We start from the raw sequence: 22,130 nt of genomic DNA, 5'->3' as shown, positions 1-22,130 counted from the left end.
GATTTGGGGGTGGAGCCAGGAGACATTGGGGTGGGGCCATAAGTAAAGTTGTGACAAGCACAACTGAACTCCAAAGGGCGTTCTGGCCATCACATTTAAAGGAACCACACACCTTTTCAATGCCTTCCCTACATTAGAAATAATGAAGGATAGGGGCACCTTCTTTTGGGGCTCATAGAATTGGACCCACTGGTCCACTCTTTTTGAAATTTGGAGAGCATTTTGAGAAGAATCATCAGATACTATGCTGAAAATATGGTGCTTCTATCTCAAAAAATAGCCCCTCCTGAGCCCCAGATACCCCCAGATCAATTCTCTATTACACACTATGGGAATCCATCTCCATAGGGGATAATGAAGAGCCCAGCAGACATTTCTCTCCCCCCACCTCTGTTTCTGACAACTCTGAAGCGGGGCAGGACCTGCTCCCATTTGGGGATTGACATCTCTACTTACAAGTTGCTGAACTTCCAACTTCTTCAAGGTAATACAGAGCAACCAAAGGTTCAAGTTTACCTTTCCTATGCAAACAACCTCTGAAAAGATTATGCAACCAAAGGAGAGTCTGGGCTGCTTTCATAGGCACTGGGAGCAGCCATGTTCTTCTGCCTCCTCCCCCCCCTCCCGCCCCTATTCAGCCTTAAAGACACAGACACACTATCCCAAGAGGAAGCCTTCAGAGGTGGAAAGGCACATGGTAGCTGTGGGGGTGGGCCTCCCTGCCTCCCTTCCCTCCCCCCCCCCCCCCGCTGGCCAGCTGACTGGAAGCGGGAAGCAGCAGAGAACCCCCACTGGGATCTGGGGCTTGGCAAGCCTAATGCTCTAGCACTTTTAAGACCAACAAAGTATTATTCAAAGTAGAAACTTTTGTGTGCAAGCACACTTTCTCAGATACAATCAATCAAATAAAATATCCTCAAGTCCTGCTTATAAGGAAAAGAGAGGCTGGGTGCAGCTGTTACAAATGGTCATGCAGAGCCAAGATGCATTGAGCTGAAATAGGCCTGTAAGATCAATGACTGGCAGCAAATTAGCACATAAATGCAACAGGTAACAGGGATGTGAGAATGAAACCAGGGCCCTGCAGAACCCCCAAGCCAAACTAAAGTCATCCCAGGCAGGGGAGGCCTGACGCCCCATGGCACCCTAGGCACACTTGCTGCCTGGCACCCCCCAAGCCTCCCCCCTCCCCGCCGTGGCTCTGCACCCCCTCCGCACCTCCCTGCCGCACCTCCTCCCTCCCTCCCTTTGGACCCTTTCCCACCCCAATGCCAATTTCAATGCCAGACCTGGCTCTAGCACCGCGTTCCGGCTCTCTAAAGCACCCCCCCTCCCTGGCCAAACACTGGAATCGCAGGTAAAACCACGCCACGGGGCTGCACTCACCATCTGTCTCTCAGGAATAGTGTCCTGAAAGGGTGACCCCCGCTGCCTCCTCTCCCATCCAGGAAGTGGGGAGGGGAGGAGTCAGTGAGAGCGGGGGTCGCCCTTTCAGGACGCTATTCCTGAGAGACAGACAGTGAGTGCAGCCCGGCCCCAAGGCGTGGTTTTACCCACAATTCCAGTGTTCGGCCAGGGAGGGGGGCCCTTTAGAAAGCCGGAACACGGCGCTAGAGCCGGTTCCGGTGTTGAAATTGGCACCCGGGGGGGTGGGAAAGGGTCCGAAGGGAGGGAGAAGGAGGAGGCACGGCAGGGAGGCACAGGGGGGTGCAGAGATGCAGCAGGGAGGGGGGAGGCATGGGAAGTGGGGGGAGGCAAAGGGAGGGAAGGAAATGGAGAGGCGGTGGTAGCGGCGGGGGGCTGGGGAGAAAGGCAAACTAGGTGCTTGCCTGGGGCACCGGGAGGGGGGTGGGGAGCCCAATTTTGTGCCCTCCTCCTGGCACCCTAGGCAGCCACCTAGTTTGCCTAGTGGGAGGGCAGGCCCTGATCCCAGGGCACATGTGATAGCAGACTCCCAGCATGTACACACTTCTTCACATACATTGAAACAGATTTCCTCAAATATCACATTTCATTGCTAAATGAGAGTTAACAATCTTCAGAAATGCTTTAGTTCCTTATACCAAACTGAGTTTGTTGAATTTGAATTCATTTACAAGCACATTGAAAGCACATTGCAACTTTTCATCCTGACTTCTTTCAACGAGAAATACAGCTGCTTGGACAAAAAATGGGTTGATATATTATGGCTGGGTTGGATGAGACCACTTCCAGAAAATGATAGCAAAACATTACATTCATAATGTAGAAACAACAATAGTCTCTCAAAGGATTCTATCATGAAGAGGGTATTTAAAAGGGGAAGCGATCCTTTTGTTTACAGCAAAGCAGACATTTCAGTAAGGAGTAGAAACTCCATTAGAGGCTACTAGATGGAAGAACATGAGAGATAGGGTTGGCAATAGCTTGGATAAAAAATGCCTTTCTATTTAATTGAGGCTTAATGGGATACTATTTACCTCCGTGCCACAAATAGCTTCAGCTGACCATTTCCACATTTTAAGCCTCTATTAAAAGGACATTTTTTTCAGACCTGGTAACAAGCCTAATTGAAAGTAAGGAGAAAAGAGGCAAACAATTTTTAGTTGTTATTTTTTGTTTGTATGTATGTTTTCCCCCTTCACTATATAGATATAACTATTGCAAATGTGAGGAAAGTTTATCTTTAGGGAAAGAGGATGTATCTATTCCATATATTTATTTCATAATCTACTCAGTTTTTGTAAAGACACCTTTAGGCTGCAATCCTAATAATAGTTTACTGAGTAAAATTACAGTGAATAAAATAGGGCTCACATCTAAATAGACCCGCTTAAGATTGTTGTCTACCTTACTCAATATTGTCCCCATTCATTACCAGTACTTTTATCTGCTAAATAGATTTTTTTTTTAAAATTATCCATGTGGTTTTGTGGTCTTTCTGCACTCCACATTAAAGCTTCCTTTGTTCCATGGTAACAAGAAAATGAAGGTTGTGGCACAATTGAGATGAGAGAGAGAGAGATACACATATTGCTAAAACAGGTTTGAGTCTCAGGAATTTGCCCTATACTGATATGAATTTGGGTAGGAAGTAGGGTTCCCAGAAATATCTGGGGCTTTTAAGGGAGGAGCCAGGAGCAACGGTGTGACAAGCACAATTGAACTACAAAAGGAGTTCGGGCCGTAACATTTAAAGGGACCACACACCTTTTAAATGCTTTCCCTCCGTTTGGAAATAATGGATAGGGGTGCCTTCCTTTGGGACTCATAGAATTGGACCTCTGGTCCAATCTTTTTGAAACTTGGAGGATATTTTGAGGAGAGGCACCAGATGTTATGTTCAGGCCCGGTGCTGGATGTTCTGCCACTCCCAGCAGACCCCCCATGCCGTGCCCCCCCCACAAGCCTCTTTTGGATTTTGTGACGTCATTGTGTAGGGTGATGTGGGGGAGAGAGCAATGGGTGGCGCACAAGAGTGCTGCCACTTTCCCTCTGTACTGCCTGGCTGTTTTCAAGCAGAAAGTGGCCGTCGTGGTCTTTGGAGGCTTCCTTGGAAGCCTCCAAAAAGCACGGTGTTTTAGAGGCACCCAGCCACTTTCAACCTGAAAGTGGCCAGGCGCCGCTAAAACACCACATTATTCGGAGGCTTCCAAGGAAGCCTCCAAAGAGCATGGTGACCACTTTTGGCTTGGTGGCCAGGCGCCGCTAAAACACCGTGTTCTTTGGAGGCTTCTAAGGAAGCCTCCAAAGAGCGCAGCGGCTGAGCAATGCCTTCCAGCCAGGGAAGGGGCAAGGGGAGTAAGAGGGTGCCTGGTGGCACCCCCAGGTGGGGTGTCACCCTAGGCCACCTAACTCGCCTACTGCCACACATCAGCCCTGGCTATGCTGAAAATTTGGTGTCTCTCCCTCAAAAAACAGTGCCACAGATCAATTATCCATTATACCCTATGGGAATCATTCTCCATAGAGTATAATAGAGTGCCCAGCAGACATTTCCTTCCCTTCCCTCCCCTCCACTTTCTGATGACCCTGAAATGGTGGGGAAGGCCTCCAAACCAGGGGATCCCTACCCCAACTGGGGACTGGCAACCCAAATAGGAAGCAAAGATAAAAGTCTGATAAACTGCATGAAAAAAGATACAACAAAGCAGAAGTATCACCTTTTAGACCAACAAAGTTTTATTCAGAATGTAAGCTTTTGTGTGTTCTAAAAATGTTGACATTTTTTCATTATTTATTCATTCATTTATATCCCGCTTTTCTTCATAATGAAAACTCAAGGCAGTTTACATTGTTCATTTTATCCTCTCAATAACCCTGTGAGGTAGGTTAGTCAGACAGTGTGTGACTGGTCCAAGTTCACACAGCAAGTTTCCATTGCAGAGTGAGAATGTGAACCCAGATCTCCCAGATCCTAGTGGCCAACACTGGCTCTGAGTTATTTATTTATTTACTTACTTACTTACTTATTTACTTCATACTGCCTTTATCACTGAGTTTCATGGCAGATTACAATTTTAAAAAACAATCAGATGGTATAAGACATCCGATGCACATTGCAATAGGACAATGATTACAGAATTAGAAAACAATTCAAAAACAAAACTGAGTAAGGCCTGACAAGGCAGAAAGTGGTTTACAGAGATAGAGGATACTGCTATGGAAGAAAGATGATACACAGAGTAAACTGCAATATATTACAGTCATATTTACTTATAAAAGTGCCCTCCTGGACTGTTCCATTATATTGCAATTCTGATCCCTTCACAAAAATTTTCTCCTGGACATTTCTGTTTTGCACATTCTGCAGAATGACAAAATTGTGGGGACTTTCCTGACCATCTCAGACAGACCATTCAAAAAGGGGTAACCACCACAGAGATTTTATGTGAATGGGCAGTTGCCAGTGAGTCTTACCTGTTTATAGGTTAGCAAACATTGGCAGGGGTGGGTGGTGGGAGCCAGCTATTATGTGAATACCTGGGTCAGCTGGATCTTTCCAAATATCCACATGGGCAGAACTTGGCTTACAAGCTGTTTCCTCACAGCCTGCTACTCTGGCCCAGGGCTAGAGTTAGTGGTTCTGCCGCTACTGACAGACCCCCACACTGCACCCCCCCAGCTCTTTTTTTTCATGCGTGCCTAGCATGCACAGCACAATGACATCACAATATCATCGTGCAGGGCAAGGGGTGGCGCACAAGAGCACTGCTGTGCTGCCACTTTCCTCCTACTGTGCCTGGCCACTTTCAAGTTGAAAGCGGACGCCTGCCACACTATTAGGAGGCTTCTTTGGATCGTGCAGGGTGATGTGGGGGAGAGAGAGAGTGACAGGTGGCGCACAAGAGTGCTGCCATGCCACCGCTTTCCTCCTGCTGTGCCTGGCTGCTTTCAAGCTGAAAGTGGCCGTCGCACTCTTTGGAGGCTTCCAAGGAAGCCTCCGAATAGCGCAGTGGCCGCTTTCAGCTTGAAAGCAGCCGGGCGGTGCTAAAACACCGTGCTCTTCGGAGGCTTCCTTGGAAGTCTTCAAAGAGCACAGCGGCTGAGTGGTGCTGGGGAAGGAAACTAAGGGGGCACCTGGTGACGCCCCCAGGCAGGGTGGCACCCTAGGCAGCAGCCTATCCTGCCTACTCCCATGCGCCGGGACTGCTCTGGCCATATCAGTTGGAGCTGTTTTACTTTGAGCTTTTCTCTTGTCTTTATTAGCATGTAACCTTGAGCCAAACTAGACATGACAGCACCCTCATGACCACCACAAGAATGACACCATTTTAAATTCATTTAAATGCCATAAGGACTGGATCTTGATTGAGCCTGCAGTACAGTGCTTTTGTCCCCTCCCCCAGTTGCATTTTCAAGTGCCAAAACAGGACAGGGTCCTCATACATTTTAAACTGACTTTTAAATGGCAGTGATGTGCTCATAGTAGCCATGAGGATGCGTGCTTTGGCCCTGCATCTGCAGAGTCAGTCATGTTTTATCCTGCCCTTTGCCTTTGAAGATGAAATGACATGTTTGTCATCAAACAAGAGATTTCCAATCTTGTTTTGGCTGTGAACATACAAAGGCGGGATTGGCTGGAGGATGAAAAGTGGGTGAGATACTTAATACTTTTCCCCTCTTCACTTTTCCTCTTCTGTCCCTCTCACTGGCTGCTTCTTCTGTTAAAACGCCCTCCCTGTAGGAGAACTCAAAGTTGGGAAGTCTTTCTATATAGCCCAGAATATAGAGGTTTCAATTTCACCCTAGGCAGATCTATGCCTGTCTGTAAACCAGTTTCTCTTTCTCTCTGATTAATTTGAAAAACTGAACATGGTCTTACCTCACAGGGTTGTTATGCTAATGAAGTAATGACTGTAAAATGCCTTGCAAACCACAAGTTAGAAATATGTACCTGCACGCTTATATTGAAAAGTCAGAATGGATTCAAAGTGAACATTTTTATGTGCATCTCTTTCACTGAGCAGCATTCCTGGAGGATCTTGCAGTTCAATCACTGTGATGTCAAACTGCCAAACTAGCTTAAGGCAGGAGACTTGTAAAGCAGCCACATCATAAGCAGGCGCCCCACTATGGATGTTTTCGAAAGTTTGTACTTCCAAATTCCAAACAATGAATCAATTAAAGCAAAGAGACTGCACTTCCCCCCCTTCTTTAGGCCCATCCAATTGCAAAATTCTCAGCATAAGTCCCACCCATGTTCCATAAACAGCAGCCTGCCCTTTCCTAGGGCATTAAATGCAAAGTTCCACTGAGCAGCACTACCCACACTGGAAGCAGGTCCCTGAGGGCTTAACTAGACTTTACAAGAAACACTGCAGCACCAGTCTGTGCCTTTCACCCCTCTTCCCTTTAACACAGTGCATGACACTTTGTTTTAAAATGCTTTCACTCTGCCAAGCGGAACCCAAGACAACTTATGACATAAATTATCCCCAGACAGTGCAACTGAAACAGCAGTCAAAATCTTTCACACAGAATACATCTCAAGCAGGACAGATTTCAGTACTTTCCCCAGGGAGAGGCTCCTCAGCAAAGGGGAGGACAGTGCTAGGCAGCTGATCTTCCACAACTTTGGCCGGAACCCTAAAAGCAATAACTATAACATCATAATTTCAGCACATTGCTTTGCATCCCCTCCTCAGCATGCAATGAGGTAAGGCAGGGTCAGGTTAAAATACAATGCAATTACACCACATATCATGTGTTGTCGTTTACCCAGATTTATAAGGAAAAGAAGGAAAAGGTATGTAAAGTGATAGCAGCTCCATGTCTCTCAGAACACACAATTAAGTTCTCTGGGTGCTGGGCATGGTCACATGGCCACACTGGTTTATTCTGCACAGTTGTCACATGTCCTCAGCATGTGCCTACCAGATCTCTAGCCCAGGAGCCCCCAACACAGTACCTGTGGGCACCATAGTGTCCACCAACACCTTTCCTGGGTATGGCCAGGTGGGACTCTTGCCCAGCAGAACTCCTGACTGGCACTGAAAATTCAGTTGATTAAGCAGATTTCTGAAACAATTTTTCAGTGGCAGCTGCCACCAGTGTTGAATTTATTCTCTGAGAGCCAGTTTGGTGTAATGGTTAAGTACAGACTCTAATCGGGGAGAAACGTGCTTGATTTCCCACTTCTCCACACACACCTGCTGAGTGACCTTGGGTCAATAATAGTTCTTGAAAGAGCTGTTCTTTCAAGAGCAGTCCTTGAAAGAGCTCTCTCAGCCCCACCTATCTCACAGGTTGTCTGTTGTGGGGAGGGGAAGGGAAAGGAGTTTGTAAGCCACTCTGAGTCTTGGAGTGAAGGGCGGGATATAAATCCAATCTCTTCTTCTCCTCCTTCTCTCACTCCTCTTTCCTAGCATATTTCTAATTAAATTATTTTCAAATTACCCCTCAATAATAATTATCATATAGCATTGTATGTAGTATAGCAGGGAGACCTGAAGACTGTCTGGCAGCCTTACGTTCTAGCTCTTTTTAGTGTTGTGCACCACTGTGTGGCAAGCTAGACTTATTTTTTGGGCTGAGAGAGCTCCAAAAGCTGTGACCAACCGAAGGTCACCCCAGCTGGCTTCATGTGAGGAGAGTCGAATCGAACTTGGTTCTCCAGATTAGAGTCTACCACTCTTAAGCACTACACCATGCTGGCTCTAATTACCCCTTTCCCCCCGGATTAAGGTTTTCTCTGTGTGGTTGCCTCAACCACCCGTGGCAGCCATTTTGTGGTTGCACCCACCATTCTGTGCCAGAATTTCAGAGATGCCCACAGACTCAAAAAGGTTGGTGAGTCCTGTTCTAGCAATATATAGCTTTGGTTTTGAAACCAATGCAGATAGCACAGCAAGGTTCACATCACAACCCCATAAAGAAACATAGTTGCTATTGTAACATATCTGCTTCTGTTTGCTTCCATATATCTGATTTAGTACACAAGCAAAGATCTATAAGAAGTTGCTGTCTACATATCCACTTTGAGGCTGCTTGCTACATATGTATAAGAATATGAGAAAAGCCCTGCTGGATCAGCTCAGAGGTCCATTTTTTCCAACATATGTTTTACACAGTGGCCGACCAGTTACCCTGGAGGACCAAACAAACAGAGCCTTGAGGCCCATTCTGCTCTCCAGGATCCTTCATTTACATTTCCTAGAGAAATGCCTTGCAACCTGATTGGCTGGTTTTAAGAGAACAGTCAATCAGAATGCAGGCATCAAGAACCTGGAGAGCAATGGGTGCCTGCCTCAAGCTCAGACAAGAACAAACCATACAGAACTCAATACATAAAAGTGATGCGCACATACAAGCATAATCACCCCTGGCATTGTCAATCACCACAACCAAATAGTCATTCTGGATTGGAAGTCCCCAGGGAGTTGTTTTTGAGCAACAGCCCACCCCACCTTCCAAAAATAAACCCTGTCCCCTGTTTCTGCATCAGAGTTGCTGTTGGAGAGCATCCTATGATTGACACAAGGGTGAATGTACTGAAGTCAATGCGACTACTTCAGGAAAATCTGCACACACACACACACCCCGGTATTCCAAGGAAGAGGCTAAGGGAAGGAGGTTGAGGGGATTGTGAAGCTGTCCAAAAGGAGTCGGAGCTTCAGATATATGCTTATGTGCATGGGTAAAAGACATTTTAAAAGAATGCTGCAGCAATCTGAATGATCAAACATGAGACAAGCCTTCAATGAAGCCAGTTCAGGGTGGGATGTCTGATCAAAATTTCCCATTACAAAATAAAACAGTGTAATTAGAGACATGTCCAGATCATGCCAAGCCTATAGTATGACCACAGCCCTATTCTCTACTCTGATGGGCAGTCATTCTCCAGAGTTCTAGGCAAAGAAAAATCTTCCCCAATTCATATTACCTGACATCCTTTGACTGAAGATGCTGATGACTGAATTTCGGAACTTCTGTTTTTATTTATTTAAGATCCTGCCAAACCCACAAAAGAAACAGTCTAAAGAGACACTGCAATACTAAAATAAATCCAAGTTCAGAAAAACCACACAAAGCTTCTGCAAACCTTTCATTTGCAGGTCACGTGATCTAACTCTGAGGTAATTTACTCTGCTTCTGATACATCTCTTTCTGGCCCCAAATCTCTCCATATTTGCAGATTTTCTGCTATGGAAACTCTAGCTGGTATGCCTCCTCCCCACTCCCAGGGTCCAATAGTGCCTTTACCCATAACCAATGAGAAGACTCGCCTCTGATAGTGACCAGATCCTTCCCATGTTCCTCCAGGCTCAGGAACAGCCAAACCTTTTTTCACTATTGCTTCTCCACTGTGATATCAAAGGCAGCCTGATTCAACAAAAAATGTACTCAGCTTGGGAATGGGAATTTAAGGTGCTTTATACCCTGGACTCTGAGTTCTTGACTACACTCAGCTCCATGTTCATCTCTGGATTCTTTCTTGGCTCTCCTATCAAGCTTCTCCAGCTGGAACTTCAAACCTAACTTCAGATGCTAAAAATTCCAGCCTATTGATTAACCTATTGTTAAAACCTATAAGCATAACCATTTTATCTCTCATTTGAATCCTATCCCTTCCATCAAGGGTATGAAGGCAAGTTTTTTTTCTTATGTTATCCTTACAACTACCCTTTGAGGTAGCTTAGACTGAGAAATGCTATGTGACCCAAGATAGTGAACTACAAGGCTGAGTGTTACCTTGGGTCGCCCTAATTTAACAATTTATCCAGTACACTACACATCTGCACTGCAGTCACCAGATCTCACGTGCATATATTTGGTCACCATTTGGTGAACATTTGATGATGGCAAACATTTGATGATGACAAAAGTGTAGGAGGTGCACCTGGACTGAAACTTTTTTCTCCTCAACAAATCATAAGTACAGTGATTGTGAACATAAGGTGACTCAAAGTTGGTGGTTAGGGTTGCCAGCTTCTAGGCGAGGCCTGGAGATCTCCTAGAATTACAACTGATCTCCAGACCAAATTGATCAGGTCCCCTAGAGAAAATGGTTGCTTTGGATGGTGGACTCTATGGCATTGTACCCCAATGAGGTCCCTCCCCTCCCTCTCCCCAGGCTCCACCCCCAAAATGTCCAGGTATTTCCCAATCCAGAGCTGGCAACTTTATGGTGGTGCACCAAAAAATCTACATTGTGGCTTGTGGAGAAACACCATCTTAGAGTGTTGGTGCTGCATTGGCAGGGGTCAGTAAATCCCTCAGCAGGCTTTGTAGCCTCCCTCCAACCCCCCCCCTCCCTTCCAGAGCCAAACCAACAACGCTAGGGGGAAAGTCTCCTAGAGAGGCAGGAAGTTCTTTTGTTCTTGGCATGTGCTAGGAGGAGGAGTTTTTGGAGTTCTCGGCTGGAGCTCGAAGGAAGAGGTTGCCAGTGGGAGAGCTCCTGCCTGTGCATGCGGCCTATTCAAAAGAGAATGAGGCCTCCAGGCAGTAAGACAAAGTAAGTCATCCAAAAGGGCAGGGCATGTTTAGATCAGGGCCAGCAGGATGCGTTTATAACCAACTTTTCTTTGTTATACTGGTTGCTGTACGGGTGCTGTGCTGTGCTAATTTTGTAAATGCAACTGTTTTTGTTTTGTTTTTCTTTCCCTATCTTTTTCTCTTTTAAATAAATGTTTTTTCTGTTTTAAATGCTGGCAGTCAATCTCTGTACCACATAGATCCCTAAACCGCTTTAGACCACGCTGTTTTTAAGAAGGGGGCCCCAGGGAAGGGGGAAGGCATGCAGTTGGATAAGGTGCCAATCCTCCAGGGGTGCGCCAAAGAAGTGCTGAGGTCTCTGTGAAACCCAAGTACAGGGTGGCAGAGGACCTTGAGGCCGGGCCTCATAGCTGGAGAGGGGGATTGGGAGTCCTGTTCCTCTCAATCTGAACCCCGGGACTGAGCAGGTGGTGGCAGCGCGCCCAAGGGGTAGGAGGAGAAATAGCTCCCTCCAGGAGTTGGCGACTTAATAGGGAGCTGATGGGACCGGGTCTGAAGGCAGAATCGGGCCGGTTCCGCCACACTTGGCGGCAGCGGTGGGATGAGAACAAACAGAGAACTTGATTGGCCAGGCATTTTTGGTTTTTGATATGTGCAAGCACCCAGAGGAAGCAACAGAGGTTTTGTTTTCTTTTTGGGTCAACTGGAGTAGGGAAAGTTCAGTTTAGTTAGGATGGAGCGTGCTAAGAAGCTGGAAATCCTGAAGATGACAAAGCCACAGCTCCAGGAAGAGTGCGCAAAGCAAGAGCTGGAGTGTGACAACCTGACTGTAGTAGATATGCAAGTCCTCCTGTTGGAGCATTATCAGCATGCAGGGGCACCTGCAAAAGTGCCCCCCACCCAGTCAGAAGCAATCTTGCGGCTACAGTTGGAACTGGAGAGAATGCGTATCGAGAGGAAGGAAAGACAAGCTGAGATCCGCAGACAGGAGGAACGAGAGAGAGAGGAACGACAAGCAGAGAGGGACAAGATCCGCAGACAGGAGGAACGAGAGAGAGAGGAAAGACAAGCTGAGATCCGCAGACAGGAGGAAAGAGAGAGAGCTGAGATCCGCAGACGGGAGCAGGAAGAGCAACGTCGCCATGAGCTTGAGGTGCTACGTCTGGAAGCTGAACTAAGCAAAGAGATCCAAGTCACCCCCAAGGACTTTGCAGTGTACCAAGAGGGAGAAGACCCCTCCATATACCTCTCCAACTTTGAGAAAGCAGCCAAACAGTGGGGGATTGCAGAGGAGGACTATATGTCTCACCTCTGTAGCCTCCTGACTGGAGAACTCTCAGCCATCTATCACAGCATGCCTATGGAAGATGGGGGGATAACTTTTGCAGGCTATAAAGCCACTGTATTTAAAAGGTTTAAACTGGGGCCAGACCACTCCCGAAAGCAGTTCAGGGGTTTGGCTCCACAAGAAGGTAAATCCTATTCTGAATGTGGGGTAATGAAGGAACAAACAGTTCCAGTGTTATTGGGCCGGGATTTGTTGGTTGGCCAGTACTCTATCAATGCTGTAACCCGCAGCCAAACCCTCAGAGGAAAGTGGGAGGAGGAAGGCAACTTTAGGGAAGCCACCTCACCACCAACCAGGGAGGGGGAAATAGCCCAGGTTACTGAGGACGAAGAGAGCGCAGTCACCCAGGAGGGGGAGGACCAGCCTATCTCAAGCCCTGGAGTAGGGTGTTCCCAAGGGGAAGAGGGGTGCAGCTTTCCCCAAGTGCAGCAAGAGGCTGTCGATGTTCCTAGCAAGGAAAGGAACCTGTCTAGCATAAAGGATGTGCATGCTGAAGAGACCAAGGTGGAGAGTGGAGATTTCACAGGAGGTTCTGAGAGCAGCAAGGCTAATGTGGGCTCAGAGGAGCACATAGCTGAAGGCTTGGGGGGACGGGAGCGGTTGCAGAAGGGGGTCCGGAGCAGCCTTAGGTTGGAACCGGTTCACCAAGTAGCTGTGGATCAGGAAGTGGGATCGTCCGAGACGCTCTCAAAACAGGTCGTCTTGAAGCAGGGCAGACAGGAATCCTGGGAAGCTGTGGGACCTTCCAGGCAGGAAGGGGGTCAGTTGGGTAGTGCTGAAAAACCAACCGAGGGGACTGAGAACCCAAGCCAAACCCTCAGGGGAAGGGGGGGGAGGAAGGCAACTTTAGGGAAGCCACCTCACCACCAACCAGGGAGGGGGAGGACCAGCCTGTCTCAAGCCCTGCAGGAGGGTGTGCCCAATGGGAAGAGGGGTGCCAATTTCCGCAAGGGCAGCAGAATGCTGTGGAGCCTTCCAGGCAGGAAGGAGCTCAGTTGGCTGACACTGAAAAACCAACTGAGGGGGTGGAGAACCCAGATCAAACGTTGGCTGGGTGTTCTGGAAACAGTGGGACTAGGGGTGGCTTGAAGGAACAGATGATAGGAAGTCTGGGGGAGCCAGAAATGTTCCTGTCTGAGGTTCAAAGTGACCCTAGGCTGGAACCACTGTGTGAGGTGGCAAGGGACCAGAAAGTGGAGTTCGCAGAAGCTGAGACAGGGGATAGGGTGATGGTTTCACTGCCACTTCATACTGGTGAACGGAAAGTGGAATGGGAGGGACCCCATGTGATTGTGGATGGCCTGGGCGATGCTACCTATGTTGGGGCTATGGAGAAAATGGGAAGGGCAGTTCAAGTGGTGCAGGTGAATATACCACAGCCATTCTCTGAGAGGTCCATGGGGTTGCATATAGGTAGGAAGGAAGGAGACAAAAAGAAGCTGGGACAGCAATTGTTTGGAGCCCCAGAGGTGGTTTTCTGGGAGGTCAGAGTGGACAGAGGGAATATTCCACCAATGAGGGATAAAGATGAAGCAACTGTGTGGGAACTGGGCAGTTTCCAACCTCATATGTGGGGCCAGGAGTGTCCTCCGTTGATGGTCCACTCATCCCAGCAACAGCAGCAACTGAGGGAGAGCGCCAAGCTCCAGAGGTGGTCCTGGGAGATGGAGGAGTACATCTTAAAGACTGGATATTCCTTCTGCATGCAGCAATGCAACGTTTTGTCCAGAAAGGAACATGGACACCTAGGTTGTGGGACTTTATGTATTATTGGAGAAATACCTGAATGTTTGTGTAATATTTTGGTTGATGGGTTTCTCCTTGGTTGGTTGGATTCTGCTACGGGGTCACCTCTGTAGGAGGCAACCCCTCCGGCTCAGAATTTAAGGAGGGGGACGTGTGGAGAAACACCATCTTAGAGTGTTGGTGCTGCATTGGCAGGGGTCAGTAAATCCCTCAGCAGGCTTTGTAGCCTCCCTCCAACCCCCCCCTCCCTTCCAGAGCCAAACCAACAACGCTAGGGGGAAAGTCTCCTAGAGAGGCAGGAAGTTCTTTTGTTCTTGGCATGTGCTAGGAGGAGGAGTTTTTGGAGTTCTCGGCTGGAGCTCGAAGGAAGAGGTTGCCAGTGGGAGAGCTCCTGCCTGTGCATGCGGCCTATTCAAAAGAGAATGAGGCCTCCAGGCAGTAAGACAAAGTAAGTCATCCAAAAGGGCAGGGCATGTTTAGATCAGGGCCAGCAGGATGCGTTTATAACCAACTTTTCTTTGTTATACTGGTTGCTGTACGGGTGCTGTGCTGTGCTAATTTTGTAAATGCAACTGTTTTTGTTTTGTTTTTCTTTCCCTATCTTTTTCTCTTTTAAATAAATGTTTTTTCTGTTTTAAATGCTGGCAGTCAATCTCTGTACCACATAGATCCCCAAACCGCTTTAGACCACGCTGTTTTTAAGAAGGGGGCCCCAGGGAAGGGGGAAGGCATGCAGTTGGATAAGGTGCCAATCCTCCAGGGGTGCGCCAAAGAAGTGCTGAGGTCTCTGTGAAATCCAAGTACAGGGTGGCAGAGGACCTTGAGGCCAGGCCTCATAGCTGGAGAGGGGGATTGGGAGTCCTGTTCCTCTCAATCTGAACCCCGGGACTGAGCAGGTGGTGGCAGCGCGCCCAAGGGGCAGGAGGAGAAATAGCTCCCTCCAGGAGTTGGCGACTCAATAGGGAGCTGACGGGACCGGGTCTGAAGGCAGAATCGGGCCGGTTCCGCCACATGGCTCAAAAACAAAAAGTCGTGGGATGTATAGTTCCATGGGAAGAGGCACCATGGGATGTATAGTTCCATAGGAAGAGGCACCTGGCTATCATCTTGCGAGAGACTTGGCTGCCATCAGCAATAAACTATGCATACAGAGTATAAGATATAGTACTACTAGAGTAACATAGTAACATTGCATATTGAAGTCACTTTCCCAAACCCCTTGCTTTCTAGTTTGATTTAGGAAATCTAGCAATCTTTGCCTGAATGTTCTTCTGGACCTTGCTACAAAAAGCCAGAAAAGTGAACCAATATATTGGGCACAATCATCTTTGATTGCTGGTCCACATGGTACACTTGATAGTGCCAGCTCTGGATTGGGAAATACCTGCCGACGTGGGTATCCAGGGGTCTGCCTTGCAGAGGGTGGCCTCTTTTCTCCAAGATCAGGGACAAAGGGTGGTGATAGGGGAAGAATCATCCCAAAGGCACCCACTTATATGTGGTGTGCCACAGGGCAAAGTTCTCTCCCCAATGTTATTTAACATCTACATGCGCCCCCTTGCCCAGATTGTCAGGAGGTATGGGCTGGGATGTCACCAATATGCAGACGACACCCAGCTCTATCTATTGACGGGTGGCCACTCTGTACCCTGGAAAATCTAGACCTGGCCCTTCAAGCCGTAGCAGCTTGGCTCAGGTTGAGTCAGTTGAAGCTGAATCCGATGAAGACGGAGGCTCTCCCTTTGCCGGCTCTAAGGTCAAGAGCTTGGGAGTGCTCCTGGAGTCCTCTTTGACAATGGAGGCCCAGGTAGCAGCTACTACCAAATCTGCCTTCTTCCATCTTCGGCGGGTATGGCAGTTGGCCCCTTTTCCGGAACATGACAACTTCGCTATGGTGATCCATGCCATGGTCACCTCGAGAATAGATCACTGTAATGCTCTCTACATGGGGCTACCCTTGAACCTGACTCAGAGACTACAGCTAGTGCAGAACACTGCAGCGCGGCTGTTAATGAGGATCCCTAGATGGGAGTACATTCAGCCCATTGTGTTCTGAGTCCATTTCAAGGTGTTGGTTTTGACCTTTAAAGCACTTTATGGTCAGGGGCCTGCCTATCTATGGGACTGCCTTTCTCCACATGTTTCCCAGAGAGCACTGCGTTCAAGGACCCAAAACCTATTGTCCATCCCTGGACCAAAGGAAGCCAGACTCTGTTCCACACAGGTTAGGGCCTTCTCAGAGGCAGCTCCAGAAATGTGGAATGCCCTCCCAGAGGCCATAAGGGCCCTGCAGGACCTTTCTCATTTCCAGAGGGCCTGCAAAATGGAATTGTTCTGGCGGACCTTCATCACCTAACTGGGAAGAACTGCCATCTCACATCGCTGAGAAGTTACAAACATCATATGATCACTAACAGCAAGAAGAAAGATCCCGCCATACCAAAAATTGTATAGTACCACAAAATGTTTTTAAAATGTTTAAAAATGTTTTAAACTGTATTTTACTGGGTTTTTAAATTGTATTATACTATTGATTGTTAGCCGCCCTGAGTCCGCTTGCCGAGAGGGCGGGATAGAAATTGAACATAATAAATAAATAAATAAGGCCATTGTCATGCATTATAAATGCTACGTTTAAGATTCTGATAAAGTTTCTCCTACAGGAAGCAATTCCAGGAAATGGTAGAGGACAGTCCACAATATTACTCTGTTGTAATGGACAGAATTTAGGTAGAAATAACTGGTTAGAAAAAGACAAGTAGTCAGAAACAGACTGGCTACCAGGACTAGGTTTGCCAATCCCCAGGTCCCCAATTGCTAAGAGGATTATTGCAGCTTGAAGAAGCTCACGCGAAACAAGGGTTCAGTATGACATTGTCCTTGGAAACTTGGATTATTGGCTTCATTTTTTGACGAACATTAAACATCTGGAGTACTACACCAGGATTTCATGGAATGAGATGGGAAGTTTTACCACTGGATGAAAAGAAGGACTCTTGGTGCTAATGCTTCCTTTTTCATTAAGGACTAAAACTTATGGTTGTTTTGTAATTTATGATGGTGGAATTTATATGAGTATGTTTATTTTTGTTGACTTTGTATAATTCAATAATAGAAGCTGGTTTTCACGGTGGGTTATGTACCTTTATTTTTTTGTCCTTTTGCTGTGTTACTCTCAGTGTGTTGTATAATCCCCAGGTCCCAGCAGGGTATCCCCTGGTTTTGCAGGCTCCTTCTCACCCCCAGTCAGCTGGCTGGTGGGGGGGAGCCCCGCCCCAACAGCCACCATATGCCTTTCCACTTTGAAAGGCTTAGAAGACGCTTGGGAACAGCTTGCTTTTTGAAAAGTGTGTACCTTTAAATCCCTGGAGCCAGGATGAATGGGGATGGGGCAAGCCTGCAGAATGATGTGGCTGTTGAGAAAAAGGGAAGGGAAGCAGCCCAGTCCCAGTCTGTTTCAGAAGTCATTTGCGCAGCAAAATAGAGAGTAAAGCATAAAGTAGAACCTCTGGTTTCCCTGTGTTAGTCTGGAGAATTTGGTTAAATATACAGCGTTCAACAACTCCTGTGGTGAGTAAATTGCCCTAGTGAGACCACAAAGAGTGTGCTTCCAAATTGCGTTTATTTTGGCTGCTGTGTGTGTGAGTGAGAGAAGGGGGAAGTGGAAGTGCAGCCAGCTGCTGTGGAATGAGGATATGAAGACTGTATTCAGGGGAACTGCACAGCTGTATTTTTATTTATTTTAGGGAATGGGAAAGTCTCCTGGCTACACCCCTAAAGTCTCCCAGCCCCACCCTTTTAAAAGTTAGTTTTAATAAGTTTTATTAAGTTTTAATAACTTAAAAAAATAAAAATACAGCAGTGCAGTTCCCCTTTACTCAGGGGAACTACACGGCTGTATTTTTATTTATTTATTTATTTTGAGGAATGGGAAAATCTTCTGGTTCCACCCCTAAAGTTTCCCAGCTCCAGCCTCAAAGTCCCCAGGTATTTTCTGAGTTCGACTTGGCAACCCTAACCAGGACATTTCCCAGTAAGCCAATGGCCTCCCCTGCCCTATCTGGGCCTAGGCAGCCTCAGTGGCAGATGGTACACTAAGAGGGAGGTGTACCTGGCCCTTGTGGGAGGAAGTGGTGCCCATTCAGCCCTCATGCAACTGGTGCAATAAGAGGAAAGTAGTGCCTCTCTGATGCCCACCCAAGCCCTTGCACAGCAGTCACATGGCACTACCACAGCATGGGGTGCGACTTGCCTTTGCCCTAGTAGGGAGCCCTCACACAACTCCCCTAGCAAGGAGGATGCAGCATCCATCCAGCTAGGCAGGCAGGCTGTCTTTCCCCACTCCTTTTGGTTGGAGGGGCCAGGGCACGCCACACACCAGGCAGGCAGACTTCCTCTTCCTCCTTCCCTCCTTTGGTGGTGGGGCCAAAGTAGACTGTGGAAGGCTTTTCCATGGTCTTTTTCCCCCTTCCCAGTCCACTCCTGCATGTAGTTACTAGAAGGTGGCAAACTTCTCAGGAGCCTTGGAAACATTACTTATGCCAACACCATCTGCAAAAGATTTTAGTGAGAAAAATACAGGGGCTGCTCAAAGTATACTCAGCAACCTTCTATACACTAAGAGCCTTGTTTTAAGGATCTCACAAAGCATCTCTTGAACAAGAAAACAAGATGTCCATTGTAAATAAAAGTTCATGCATTTGCGTAATGAAGTCACTTTCCCAAACTGTACTGAATGATATTCTTTTTTCATGGACAGACATGATGATAAGAGGTGGGTCTGATGAAATTTGGTCAGGCTAATTAAATCTGTTAAAAAGGCACATATTTCTGCGAAGTAGGGTCTAGAGATTCTTGACAACTTCATTTCTTGCTTAAAAGAAAAGACACTTCTTGGAGTACAGAGAATCTCTTCTTCCTGCTGTTCTCCTGGATCAGAGACTGCTAGTGAAGTTTTATCCAGCATTTTCTGTGACTGAAGGTGCTAAATATCATTATGACAGCTGACTGTCTCAAACAGCTCTGATCCCAGTTGTGGGAAAGTCTGATTTTTCTACGAACATGACCTAAGTTTGCGTGGGTGGGACTCAAGTCAAAAGGTGAAAAGGGAGTGATGATAAGGAAACCCTGAAGGAAGCCAGAACTCTGAATACAGAGGCAGACTGTATCCTGACAGAGTGAAGATAAGGTGGCTGTGCAGTTCGTGGTGCTTTTCCTGGAATACAATCTGCATTTTAACACTCTCTAGCTAAGCACTGCCCATCTGTATGTTATTCAGCTGGAGCCTCTAGGGAGAAAGAGGAGCTACAGGCTCAGAAAGAGAGCAAGGGAGGGAGAGGGAGGGAGGGAAGAGAGAGAGAGAAAGAGTGCAAAGGCACTCCTTTAATAAGGATCTGCTTTAAAACTGCCTTAGAAGTGGCACATCTGGAAACTGGAAAGCTGAAAGTTACAATAACTGAGGCGCCACTAAGCTAGTGGGGGGGTCGATTAAAGCAGAAGTAAAAACAAGTACTAAGAAGCTGCAAGATCACTACTGGATGTAAGGGGAGGAGATGGCTTTGATCTTGGCCTGGCCCCTGGTTTTTCCTATATTCTTCTTCCTGGAATATTTTTCCTTATGCTCTGCCTCAACAGAGGGCAATGTTTTTCATTTTGACATTGAAGGTAGCTCAGCGGTCGGTAGCCAAGAAGACACACTTATCAGAGAGCAGCAAGAGACTGTAGCTATTGGGAGTTGGTTGCCTTCTGCAGAGGTACAGTAACTCTTCTGTCTGTTGACCTTTCTCCCTTTGTGTATGCTTCTTTCTCTCATCCCATTTTTTTAATGTCTCCATCTGGTTAAAGTTAATGTAATCGTTTGAATGTTCCATGGTGTGAATGTGGAATTCTGAGGATTTTAAGGCATTTAAAGTAAGACTAGAAAATATGCTTCAGTTTTTTTACCCAAATATACATATCCTTCTGCTTGCTTTGAATAGGCAGCAGTATTACAAAATCATGTTAGCTTGCTTTGATTTCTTGCAAGAACAACAAAAGAGGCCCATCAAAGTGCAATATTTTAACTAGGTTCATTTGTCAGTTCACGCTTTCAAAACTCTCTACCATTCTTTTACTGAGACTTTTCAGGTCTTTATATTTCCAATAAGGATATGAAACAGGATAGTGTGCTTTTTGGTTTGGGGTTGTTGTCTTTTCTCCAGGAGTGAAAAGTTTATTATGGATCTTCATACGTTTTACTGTAATGATGTGTTCAGGTGGGAATGAATTAAGTCTCATCCATATCCAATGTGAAATTGTGGAATGGGACCCTACCACTTAGGGATACCATCTCATGTGCAAATTGCTCCCGTGACACTTAAAAGAAAGTTGTGGGTATGTGACAAGACAGTTCTGGATTCTCTGCACACCCATCTGTTCTCAGATCACTAGTGTGTAATCTTTCTTGCATCTTCATTCCATTTTGCAATTCCTTGGAATCACAAGGAACACTGACACCTCAGGAGCATTCCCATTTTACTTCTGTGGAAAGAGATGCATTCTGTATATGCAAAGAGAAGCTAAATCCAGTTTGCATGCACCACCAGTGTGAATTGCAAACTTCAGATGTGCAGAAGCTCTATATGGACAGTACAAGTCATTTACGACTCTATATCAGGCTCTATCAGAGCTTTTTTTTTTTTAAAGCAGGAACGCGCAGGAACACAGTTCCGGCTGGCTTGGAGTCAGGGGCATGTGCCCTAACATATAAATAAGTTCCTGCTGGACTTTTTCTACAGAAAGCCCTGTCTGAAACAATGGTGGTGTCAGGGGTGTGGCCTAATATGCAAATGAATTCCTGCTGGGCTTTTTCTAAAAAAAAAAAGCTTTGGGCTCTATTATTTAAATAAGAAGTGGCTGCCACTTACTGGAGCATCTTCTTGGCTTACAAGCACAATGTGTTTATTTCAGAGAAAGCTTTATGTGTATAATTGAATTCAGGATCTAGGCCTGTATTTCCTGCTTTAAATCTACATGAAATCACAAGGTGGAGCCTAATGACGATAACCCTTCAAACATTTACTGAGAAGTAGCTTCTGCTTGCTGAGGAAATACCTAAAGGGAAAGCCAGAATATGTTTCCAGTTTTCAGAAAATAATGAGGTTAAATTCAGTAATACTAAAGTTACAGAAGGCTTCTTGTTGACAGTGGTTTTGTTGAAATCATGGATTCTTCAGACTGGTTGGTTTAGATTTGGTTGCTATTGAACTGAACTATACTTTTAAAACAAAAATTATAATTCAGAGAGAAAAAAGTAATGCTAAGAAGAAAGAAAAGTAATATCTCCTATGTGTGTGATGCAATGTAGGAGGCAAACTGAGACAATGAAGGTCAATAGAAAGGAAAAGAGTTGGGCCTTGGCAATAAAACTAGAAAATGAGAGAGATTTTAGCACAGAAACCTCACATATAATAGCATGCTTGAATGACTGGTGCTGTCATGTTTGAGAGATAAATATACATCACTCTTAAAAAATTATTTCTGACCACAGAAGAATCTGGGTATAAAGCTGAATTTATCCATCAAGGACATTTCCTGCCACCCAGCAAGCTTTACCTGCTGGCACTCCAGCACCCAGCAGGGAAAAGAAAAAAGACTTTTAAAAATTGTTATTGCCAATGGTGTGACATCACTTCCAGGAAAACTGGGACATGATGTCATACCTCTCTAAGAATGATTGGAAATTCTGCAGTAAATCTGTAGAGTTTTTGGTGATTCCTAGAGAGTATGGTGGGTGTCATTTCTGGTGAAAACTGGAAGAGCAGTCTGGAGGGGAAAATGGTTTTACCATAGTTTCCAATAATTCCTAGAGATGTCACCTAGAGATGTGCGACATCACTTGAGGTTATTCCCAGAAGTGATGTCACACTGCCACTGACAGCAGTCATCCACTGCTTGCTAGGACAGGCCTGGAACCCCCACTTTAGGGTGTAGTACAAACATTTTACCACTCAGAACAAAGCAGTAGACAAGTGCGCCTTTAAGACCAACTAAGTTTCCTTGCTGCAATGTAATATTATACTACTCAAGTCAACATGAATTAAACAAACCCATAAAGCTATCAAGAGGATAGCCGTAATCC

At 46.3% G+C, this 22,130-nt stretch overlaps 1 protein-coding gene across 2 annotated transcripts in view; it reads left to right on the top strand.

The window, feature by feature from the left end:
- The first annotated feature begins 18,971 nt into the window (after positions 1-18,971).
- LAMA4 (laminin subunit alpha 4) overlaps positions 18,972-22,130 on the top strand; it is a 145,951-nt gene continuing 142,792 nt past the window's right edge. The window contains exon 1 of one of the 2 annotated variants that reach the window (XM_060238312.1): positions 18,972-19,764. In XM_060238312.1, coding sequence (XP_060094295.1) covers positions 19,564-19,764 — 201 coding nt within the window. In that variant the 5' untranslated portion in view covers positions 18,972-19,563. The remainder of the gene's footprint in view (positions 19,765-22,130) is intronic. The other variant, XM_060238307.1, reaches the window with a different exon arrangement.

The sequence above is a fragment of the Heteronotia binoei genome, chromosome 1 (genome assembly GCF_032191835.1).
Source record: "Heteronotia binoei isolate CCM8104 ecotype False Entrance Well chromosome 1, APGP_CSIRO_Hbin_v1, whole genome shotgun sequence".
In the NCBI taxonomy this organism is placed as follows: Eukaryota; Metazoa; Chordata; class Lepidosauria; order Squamata; family Gekkonidae; genus Heteronotia; species Heteronotia binoei.
This window is presented reverse-complemented; position numbering and strand designations above follow the sequence as displayed.